Below are 11,219 nucleotides of genomic sequence, written 5' to 3'. Positions count from 1 at the left end.
GGGGCCGTCAAATGCCAACGAGGCCGGGGAAAAAGCCTCCCTCAAGAGAGAGAGAGCCTTTCAAAGAGAGAGAGAGAGAGAGAGGGAAAGAGAGCCAAAATAGTAAAAGGAGCCATTTCTTCTGCCAAGTATTGAGAGAGAGAGAGAGAGAGAGAGAGAATCTCTCGTTGCCAGAGAGAGAAACGGGGCGATCGCAACGGTAACGGAGTAATATTATTGGACGAGAAGAAGAAGAAGATGGGAACGCTACAGTCTTGGCGCAAGGCATACGGTGCCCTCAAAGACCAGACCAAAGTCGGCCTCGCCCAAATCAATTCCGATTTCAAGGTCCTCTCTCTATATATATACACACACATCAAATGTTTTATCTATATGGACTTGATTGCGTTAGGTTAATTTTGTTAATTTTGATGGATTGTTCTGTAATTAGGATGTGGACGTTGCGATCGTTAAAGCCACGAACCACGTTGAGTGTCCGCCCAAAGAGAGGCACCTCAGGAGTGAGTTTTTATTTTAAATTCGCAGATCTAATTCTCTATCAATAGGATTTGTGGATTTTGGTGTCCGTGTGTGTGGGATTTCTTCCCTAATTTTAGGGGCTTTTCTGTTTTCAGAAATTTTGGCTGCCACGTCAGCGATTCGGCCTCGAGCCGACGTCGCGTACTGCATCCACGCCCTCGCGAGGCGATTGGCCAAGACCCATAATTGGACGGTACGGAATCCTTGTCTTTTGGGATTCAATTTGCACATTTCCCCCAATTTTGTTGGATTTTGGTTTGTTACTATGGAAATGAACTGTGGTTTGCTACTCACTGTTGTTTACTTTTGCTATTGTGGTTTTTTTTTTTATTCTCAACTATAGCTATGGATCTGATCAATTGTGATTGTGTGGGTGGTGAAAAACAGTTTTCGGAACGTGGCCGGGCATAGATTACTCGAGAGAAAGTTCTTTTCTCTCTCTTAATCAGGTGTCCAATATTTGAGACTTAGATTCTTGACTTTTAGGTTATGTACATGGTTTGGTTGAATGATATTGTACACACATGATTTGCAAGTCGAACTCCTTCACATGTATACTGCTTATTAAGTTTTTTTAACCTATGTTGTAACATTATTGCTATGATCCAGCCTTGCTGGCCGACTCTGGTTTCCAAATACTAATTGAACAATGGGTGCCATGTACTTATGATACTTAGTTTTACTTCTTTTACCATCTTTGGGTCTAGTGTAATGACCGTTGGTTGCTCCGCAATGAAGGCCCTCCCTTGCTAATGCAGCCTCTTGTCTGGTTACTGCACACCACTAATATTGATTGAGGTATAACCAACTAGTATATCCCACATGGACAAAACTAGAGGCCCTGCAAGTTAAACTCCCTGCTTATTGCTTGTTCCATCAAATTTTAACAAAATTTGACTTGCACACGCATCGCGTGTGTCCTGGCATCTAATAACATATAAATGTTAGATATCGTTTGGTCCGATGGGATGAGGAAGAATGTAAAGTTAAAACTCTACATGAGGGCATCATGTGGACTTACAAAGTTGCACAAAGGAGGATGATGAACACAAAAGGCTTGATGCAACAGCTATGAAGCACCGACACCTCTAAAGGTCGAAGTATCGCAGTGTCAGGACACGGGGACACCGCGGGACACCTCGGAGATACGTACGGGACACGCCACGTGGCGTGTCCCATATTTTAATATTAAATTTTGAGGGGGACACGGCTGGGGACACGGCGGGACACCGCTGGGGACACGGCGGGGACACCGATGGGGACACGGCAGGGGTCAAACTGTAATTTTTTTAAATTTTTGGGGGCCAAACTGTAATTTTTGAAAAATTTGGGGGTCAAACTGTAATTTTTTTTAAAAATTTGGGGCCAAATTATATTTTTTTAAAATTTCTGGGTGCTAAACTATAATTAATTAATTATTTATATATATAAATAAATAAATATATATACACGTGGCGTGTCCCCCGCCGTGTCCGTGTCCCCATTTTTTTAGAATTCCCGTGTCCCGGTGTCGGTTTCGGTGTCCGTGTCCGTGTCCGTGTCGGTGGATCATAGTGCAACAGGAATCACCGAGCTTGTGCGTCGAAAGTGTGCAATGGTGCAAAGTGTATGGAGGAAGATGGTTACAGGTAATGTTCGGGGGTGAAACAAAGGGAAATGAAGTAGATTTTGTGATAGGGGAGAAGTTGCAGTGGGAGGGAAACTGACGTTGGTTCATTGGGTGGGTAGTTATTAAGTTGGGTGGTTATTTGGTGTTCGTTTGTCTATTATGTCTATTATGCCCTTACAATTAAGTCCTCTATAACTTCAATTGTGTGTGAATCTTTTTATCTTTTGTGGGCAGTTTTGGAAATTAAAAAACATGACAGGGGAGACACCAAAGTGGTGCTCTCCCTTTATATATGAGAATAGATAGATAGATTAGGTGGACTAGAAAGATGTCCTTAATTAGCTAGTGAGCAGAGTGGCAAACTGGGAAGCACGGGTATGCCAGAAACCTTGCCGTACCGGGTACGGGTACGGCAAAATCATACCGGGTACTTTTGGTATCTTTGGGTACGGCAAGGGTACTCCGTCGGTACGCCTTGGGTACTTCACGGGTACACCTTGGGTACTTTGCAGATCTGATCTCACCGAGTAGAAGAAGAAGAAGAAGAAGAAGAAGAAGGGGGGAGAGAGAGAGAGAGAGAGAGAGAGAGAGAGAGAGAGAGAGAGAGAGAGAGAGAGAGAGAGAGAGAGAGAGAGAGAGAGATACCAGTCTTGATGCAGCAGCTTGTGTTCAATCTGGACAGCTACAGCAGCTGCTGCAACAGACGCAAGAAGAAAAGGAAGAAGCAAACTTGTAGGGCTTGACTAGTTTTGTTGGGTTTGTCTACTTATTGGGCTTTCATTTAGTTATGGGTTTGTGGGCTTTTCTATTCCATAGAAGAAGTGTTTATGGGTTTGGGCTCCTTCATTAAATTAGGCTCTGGGCCTATTAATTGTTTATTGGACTACAACTGGATTATCTTTTGAATGTTTTGCAATTTAAGTGATATAAAATATTTTTTTTGACATTTAAAGATAAAAAAACACATAAAAATAATAATAAATTATATATATCTATTCGCTGTACCCCCACCGTACCCTACTTTTTTGAGGTTTTGCCGTTTCCCGTACCCGTACCCGTGCTCCATAGGTGGCAAAAATGACTTCTTCATGAAAATGGTATAACCGTATAAGTAGCCATTATCCTCTCAGCCGAAGGTAAATCTTTTGTGGATGCAATGGAGAAACCAAATTATGTTAATTAGTTTGTGGCTTTGTGCTATGTTTGTACTACATTAACTTTTCCAGCGTTTTTCGTGGTTTCATCGCTCTTATCTTCCTTGTAGAGTTGACATTTGGTTCTTGATTTTGTGAAGTGGTGGGGAAGATGTGTACGTGGGAATTTCGAAAATGGTGGGACAATTGTAGAAAGATGAGATTTAGGTTCAAATTTACACTCGAATAGGTGTTTGTTCTACTTCTTCTTAATTCAAGTAAATCTTTTTTATCCATGAGAGTGATAGTTCTTCAACAGAATTTGTAAACGTACAGTATTCTTTATATGTTAACGTATGCAAAAGCTAAACCTTTTTTGTTGTTGTTGTTGTTGTTGGGCAGGGGAGGGGGGGGAGGTCAACCTATGTTATGGTTTTATCTCTGTAGTTTAACTCATCTCATTGTCAATGAGCCGTTCATGAATCCCAGTGGTCTAAAAATTGGGATAGTTTTATCTTTGCATTTTAACTCATTTGTCAATGCTCAACCTATGGTGGTGCCTGGTCACCTTGACACTATGGGCTTAAGCTTTGAATTAGGCGTCGGGACGATTAGTTGGCCACTAGACGGGATTAGTTGGCGACTAATCGGTTGGGTGGTTTGGGGGGATTAGGCGGCGAGGTGGGATTAGTCGGCGACTAATCGGCTGGGCAGAATTAGGCGGCTAAGCGGCGAATTAGGCGGCTAGGCGGGATTAATCGGATAATTAGGCGGCTAGGTGGGATTAATCGGGGTTAAATACATGATTTTTCAAATTTAAGGGGATTAGCTGTTATGGTAATATACTACAAGGGTTTTTTGGAGGGATATGGCAATGAAGAGGAGTAATTGACTAGTAATTTCATACTAGTTAGTTTTATTTGGTTTTGAACTTTGAGCATTGAACTTTGTAATTGACTAGTTATTTGGTACTACTTGGTTTCATTTGTTTTGGACAATGAACATTAACCTTTGCATTATGTATTGACTATTTATATGGGAGTACGTCGTTTCCATGTCTCTATAACCTATATAGGGTATAATATAAAGTTTGATTTTGATGGATGGATAGATGGATGACTGATTAATGTTCACACTTTGGATGTTATGTAATGTTTTGTTCTACTTATGTTCCACTTATTCCAAACTCGGGGAGGAGGTGGAGAATATTTATGTATAAAAACAACTAATCTCTGGGCACTGATTAATCCCCCATTAATTGGCCTTGGCACTAGGCTGTGCCCGGCTGCTTGACTAGCGCCTAGCCACTTTTAGAACACTCATGAATCCTTATGTGGTTCCTAATTGTTTGAATTTCATTTTGTCCCAGGCCATAACCTAATAATATGTACTTTTGCACTATAAGAAGTCCATGTAAGCACTTATTTGGCCGTTGACCATGCAAGAGCGTTTACCTTGAGGAAGGGTTTGTTTCCGATCTAAGTTAGAAGAGAAAGAATTCATAAGAATCGGTTTCAATGAGAATTGTTGTAAAAGAAAGGATTTGGGATAAGAGACACTAGACTTAGGGTTCTAACATTTTTTCAGTGAAGGAAAGGGGAAGAAATAGACAAAAAGGGTGATGGATTTGATCAGAGAGGAATCTAGTATGCCTTATTAGATACCTCTCATATTGAATCCAAATTTTGAACGATAGGGGACTAGGTTGTTCTGAGACGGAATTTTCTTTTCTTAGATCATGGCTGTAATGTTTTTTTTTTTTGGGTAAATATCATGGCTGTAATGTTTGTCAAGCATATTGGTATAAAGCTGGTGTGTGTGCTAGGCTTCTCTTGGTTTGATAATACACTCCTAGAAGTTGAGGATTTCATAGCCGCTTTCCGTTGACTCACTTTATCTTATTTACTTTGAAGTAACTCCATTGCTTTTGTGTGTGTTTTTTTTTGGTGGTTTAAAAACATTACTTGTTCATAGAAGACCATTTGTTAAACACAATTTGAGGACCCTATTGAATGCTGTTCATCTACAGTTTATCCTTTATGTTGCCATTTTTGTATTTTCTCGTGCCTATGTCATCTATATAGTCTAATATGCCCCTTGAAAATGCCGGATCCATGTTGCAAATCTACTCTTCATGAACGGAACTTTGTGATGAAGGTAGATAACAGTTACTTAGTGACAGTTGATGGTTACAGTAGCAAAAAATATAGCTCATAATTATCCTTCAGTAACTCAGATTCATATATACAATTTTTTTTGATTATTTTCTTTCTCTTTATGAGCAGGTGGCATTGAAGACACTAATAGTTGTCCATAGGACATTGAGGGAGGGGGATCCTACATTTAGAGAAGAACTTCTGAATTTCCAACAAAGAGGGCATATTCTCCAATTATCCAATTTCAAAGATGATACAAGCCCCATTGGTTAGTTTTAGGACCTGTTTCTTGTTATTTCAATTGCTGCTGCCTGCTGGGTCGTATCTTGCTGACATGAGCTGTCATATAGTTTTTCTACTGTGGATGCAATTTTTGTGCTTTTGGATGTTTTGTTGAAGTTGTTTTTCCTTCCTGCAGCTTGGGATTGCTCTGCCTGGGTGCGTACCTATTCACTGTTCTTGGAAGAACGACTTGAATGCTTTAGGATTCTGAAATATGACATTGAAGCCGAGCGTCTCCCTAGACCTGGCCAAGGGCCGGAGAAGGTATGCATCAGATGAATCATCATATCTACTTAAGGGGATTGGAGACTGGAGAGATTTAAGGATTCTGTGTAAATTGGGACAGAAATGATAAGTAGGACAATTAAAACTCTTGATTTGGTTCTGTACTGTATTTCTTGAGATTGTGCTTTTTTTGTAATCAGATTCCATTTTAAAGTCTCTCCGATATTACGTGTGTTTCTTTTACATTATGAATTTTAACTGAACATTAATTTTGGGGGATGATTTTGGTTCTTGGTGAGTGTTGGTTAATTGTGTTGGTCTAGTTATGTTAGCTGACATTTTCCAATCCCCATCTCTCTCTCTGCTCATAGGGCTACAGCAGAACTAGGGAGCTGGACAGTGAAGAATTGTTGGATCAGTTACCTGCTTTGCAGCAGCTGCTATATCGACTCGTTGGATGCAGGGTACTCTTTCTGAAACCTCATTATTTAGTTGCATATCCGTTTCAATTTCAAAGATGATGCACATGTGGATATTTTGAAATTTTTTATGATAAAATCTGATGAAATTAGGTATTTCATTTTTGCAGCCTGAAGGAGCAGCAGTCGGCAATTACGTTATACAGTATGCCCTGGCTTTGGTATGTTTTGTTTAACTTTTTCGAATCACAACGGAGTTTAGAAGTAGATGTTACTGAAATGATATTGAAGGATATCCCAAAGACCATGCAGAGTAGATAACTAAGCATTAGGTCTGTCAAACCATGTAAAAATTAATTTGCTAGTCATTGTAGTAATAATGAATTCATTTGAAGAAAAAGACGAGAACTTGGGCCTTTCTTAGTTAAGCGAACACTTATAAGATTGGAATTGTGGCTGAAGTTGGATTTTTTAGGGCTTCTCATATATATTTGGTTAATTGTTTTGGTCACACAATTGCCAACCCCTTTGTCATAACGTGCTTGTCTAATATATCTTTCTCCAGGTACTCAAAGAGAGTTTTAAGATATACTGTGCAATTAATGATGGGATTATCAATCTGATTGATAAGGTGAGTTGCCTTCATTTTCCTGCAAGATACTTTTAGAAAGTGCTATGTGTCAGTTTACACAGTTGATTTCTTTTTGAAATAATGTTTTCTCTTCTTCAGTTTTTTGAGATGCCAAGACATGAAGCAATCAAAGCCCTTGATGTATATAAACGCGCTGGCCAACAGGTGATTTGCATTAATTTTTTAAATCTTATTAAATCATCTACTCTTTAAACAATCAGATTTGGGGTTGTAATTCTACGAAGATTGGTGTTTCATTCAGGCTGGAAACCTTTCTGATTTCTATGAAGTTTGCAAAGGTCTTGAACTAGCTCGGAATTTCCAGTTTCCTGTTTTAAGAGAGGTGATGAAGCTCTGACTGGAATATAAGGCATAGGTGGTTCTATTTTATTTCTCAATGCTGTTGTTTGCGCCTACTTGACATTTGTTCATCTTTTCCAGCCTCCACAGTCTTTTCTTGCAACCATGGAAGAGTATATAAGAGAGGCACCAAGGATGGTTCCTGCTCCCAGAGACATATTGGTCGGTACAATAATATTTCCCAGACCTGTTTTCATGCTAGAAGTACTTTCTTGAGTTTTGTTGGACATGCATGACTATTTAGTATTCTGATGATGTTCAACTTTGAGTTTGTATGTGCGTTATTGTTCTATCAGGAATATCCAGAAAGGCTCCTATTGACATATAGACCAGAAGAAGGTCCTGAAGATACAGAAGAAGTATCCATTGATGAATCTAAACCTTTGCCTGTAGATGATGTTGCTATCTCGGAATCGGATGTTGATGTTCCTCCTCCCCCACCTCCTCCTCCCACCAACTTGGATACTGGAGATCTGCTGGTAAAATTCTCTGAACTCGTTGCTTTTGTTTTGTTATTTGATATTTATTATGTGCCAACAAGGACATGTGACACCAACTTTGATGCGCAAATTACTAGGACATAGAGGACATGACATGTTGGGAACGCGTTAGTGTATGTTGGATGTTCAAATATGAACGATGAAAAACACTATCACAGCTCTTACCGTTAAAAAAATACCGGGAAGCTCATTAGCAGATGTTGTTAGATGATTAAAATTTGTCATCGTACCATTCACTTTATTGTTCGTGGAAAATGTATATTCGATAATCTACCGTGGATGCAAATTTTCATAAAAGTACCATTTAGTTTATAATTTTTCAACCATCACCTATCACAGAAAAAAAAAGAAAGAAAGAAAGAAAGAAAGAAAGAAGAAAGACTTTCATTGTCTTTAACTATAGCTTATTGTTCCATTTGACACCCCTGATGTGGAGTGTCCCTGCAGTGTCCAAATGGGAATTTTTTTAAACGTAAAATAATTCACTCGTATTTGGGAGTGTCTGACACCAGTAGGTGACCTATTACAAGGTGCTTGTGCTTCAGAAATTCTTAATCTCTTTTTGTGATATATTCTTCTCTATTTTGGGGTTTTCAGGGATTATCCGTCACCTCAGCTGCTGCATCTGCAATTGAGGAAAGCAATGCTATGGCTTTAGCCATTGTTCCATCTGGTAATCAAGATACACCATTACATCTGTGTTTGGGAGTATTCTGTGTTAAATGGTAGTAATGTCAGATGTCTCCAGGTACTACTTCATCCCTTGACTCTGGTGGTTTCCAAGCAAAAGACCTGGATCCTACTGGATGGGAACTTGCCTTGGTCACCACACCTAGCAGCAACATCTCCTCTGTTAATGAGCGGCAATTGGTAGGCCCTTATATTTGCTTTTAGTTTTCCACTGCTATATTTATATTATTCTTTGTTTCTAGCCATGTCATGAGTATATCTTACCACTTTCTTTTTCTAGTAAGTCTTAAAACATGATGACCTAAGCATTGGCTGTATTTTCATAGTGAACTTAGAATGTTGCGACAATGGAGTACCAAATGCTCTGATTTTCAAAACAAAAAAACATTTGGGACATTCTTAACTAGAAATGACTAAAAATACAGTATGAAGGGGGATATATTAGTTTCGCCAGTGCTGTATCTTAATTCTTGCATTCCTTGAAATTATTAGATATATCAATTATTAGTATCCTTGCTTCTGAGATGATAAGGTAGTTTAATTACCATAATAAACTTCAATTACAAAACATGCTTGCCAGTGCATGTCAAAACGAAACATGCTATACACATTTCCTGTACCCTTCCCCCAAGGGCCTTGTGTCAAATATGGGTGCTTTCATGATTTTTGATGAGGCCATGTGATGTTTGTATTTTGTTTCTTGTCTTAGGAATTAGCAGACTACCAATATGTTTGTTACAAAAGGTACACCCTGCTGGTACTCATTAAGTGATGTCCATGAGGGGTAGATTGGGTATGAGGCAATCGTTGGTATTGGTTGCACAAAGTGACTGCTCGCAAACTTGAGCCCACATTCTAGACCTTACTAGGCTCAGTGTTTGCGGACCAAAAGCCATGGATCGTGGTGTGGTGATCCCTACCAACAATTATAAAGAAAATGTGTGTATCCCACTCGCATTCGTGGTTTAAAGTGTTTGATTATGATAGCACTTTACAAATGTAGAGAACTCTATCTCAGATTACATGTGTGTTCACTATTGGAATTGCAGGCTGGTGGAATGGATTCGCTCCTCCTAAACAGTTTGTACGATGATGGTGCGTATAGAGCCTCTCAGCAGCCCATGTATGGAACGCCAGCCCCAAATCCATTCGAAGTCGCGGATCCATTTTCCTTTTCAAACAATGTTGCCCCTCCTCCATCAGTCCAAATGGCAGCCATGGTTCACCAGCATAACAATCCCTTTGGTCCGTACCAACAACCTTCCTATCCGCAGCAACAGCAACATTTGATGATGGGCCCACAAAATCCCTTTGGTGATGCCGGGTTTGGAGCATTTCCTACCAACCATGCTGTTCATCCACAACAATCACATAATCCGTTTGGGAGCACAGGTCTTCTTTAAATACATGTGAAAAGTACCCAAGTAGTGTAATGTACGCGGCACAGTTGGTTTTGGTATGTTTGAAAGCGAGTAAAAGCAGATTGTGGCTTTTTGATTTCCAGCTTTGTCATAGATGATTTCGGAGCTTGGAATCATGTGTTTTCTTGTAAAAGAATAGTTACAGAATAGTTATTGCGCAATGGTTTGATGTGAGATTTGCAGTTAATATGCATCATGGTTCAATCTATTGTTGCTACGATGTCTGCTTGTCCTTCAAATTTATTGTGAGATATTTTCTAGTAATTCTTGATTATGTTTGGTTAATCTCAATTTGTTGTGTATGATATTAGCTTTGGATAAAGCGACATATTTTATGGATTTACTAATAGGAATATATACGGAGTATTTATGAATTTTGCTGTGCGGTTCTGAGGACATCTAAAAAAATCTCATAGTTCTCAATCAAATTTTGATGATCTGAGCCGCTCAATATGATCAGAACGTGATTTTAAGGGTGTTCTCGAGAAATCAGCAAAAATAATGACTGGGAAGGGCTTGATATGAGCAGTTTTTAGCTCAGATTTGATGAATGGTTCAATTAAAAACTGTTCAAAATAAGCACTTTCCGGTCATATTTTTTGATAATTTCTCACGAACGCCCTTAAAATCACATTCTGCACACATTGAACGATTCGAATCATAAAAATTTGATTGGAAATTATGAGATTGAGATTTGGGGTGTTTTTATAGATGTTTCCGGAACCGCCTTGAACAAAAATTATCTACAGTTTCTCTGTTGTATTGCGTCGTGGTAGCAGCTGGATAGAAATTTATCCTTGATGTCGATTACTTATTGACTGGGGTTATCAACAATCCAAATCATGATTTCAAATGCTTTTCAATAAGATAAGAGAAGGAAAACTCAGGGTAGCCATACTGTCACAATTCTTCTCAGAATTTTTATACGGAGTACTTGTTTTTTTGGGGCGGGGGGGGAGGGGTTACAACTCGTTTGGAACGGTGGATGGAGGGAGAAGGGATTTTCTCTCTTGTTTGGAAGGCCCAAAAAGCGAGATAGGGTGAGAGGAGGAGGGAGACAGGAACCCCCTTACACCCCAGTTTCGTTTCTCGCCAAAAGTGGCGAGATTCCGTGAGAAAGGGAGAGAGTGAGGTGAGTGAGAAGTGTAGGTGAGAGTAGATCTCACTCCACAACTTCCGGCAGCACATTTGGTCCACCCTCTCGTCGGATCGTCGCCGTACTTGCACCGTTGTCTTCGTCTTGTCAAGGAGAAGCTTCTTCTGTGATCAAAACT

The 11,219-nt window shown here is 39.6% G+C and overlaps 1 protein-coding gene across 1 annotated transcript; it reads left to right on the top strand.

Annotated features, from left to right (window-relative positions):
* Positions 1–10,209, top strand: LOC131301866 (putative clathrin assembly protein At2g01600). Its single transcript, XM_058328349.1, has 15 exons — positions 1–327; positions 431–500; positions 615–712; positions 5,547–5,685; positions 5,836–5,963; positions 6,296–6,388; positions 6,514–6,564; positions 6,909–6,974; positions 7,074–7,139; positions 7,237–7,317; positions 7,416–7,496; positions 7,631–7,813; positions 8,432–8,507; positions 8,583–8,704; positions 9,574–10,209. The coding sequence occupies exons 1-15, from the start codon at positions 238–240 to the stop codon at positions 9,925–9,927; spliced, it is 1,698 nt and encodes a 565-aa protein (XP_058184332.1). The 5' UTR covers positions 1–237; the 3' UTR covers positions 9,928–10,209.
* Positions 10,210–11,219: the final 1,010 nt, after the last annotated feature.

Source organism: Rhododendron vialii, chromosome 9a (assembly GCF_030253575.1).
Source record: "Rhododendron vialii isolate Sample 1 chromosome 9a, ASM3025357v1".
Lineage (NCBI taxonomy): Eukaryota > Viridiplantae > Streptophyta > Magnoliopsida > Ericales > Ericaceae > Rhododendron > Rhododendron vialii.
Note: the sequence above shows the minus strand (reverse complement) of the source record. Positions and strands in the feature narration are given on the sequence as shown.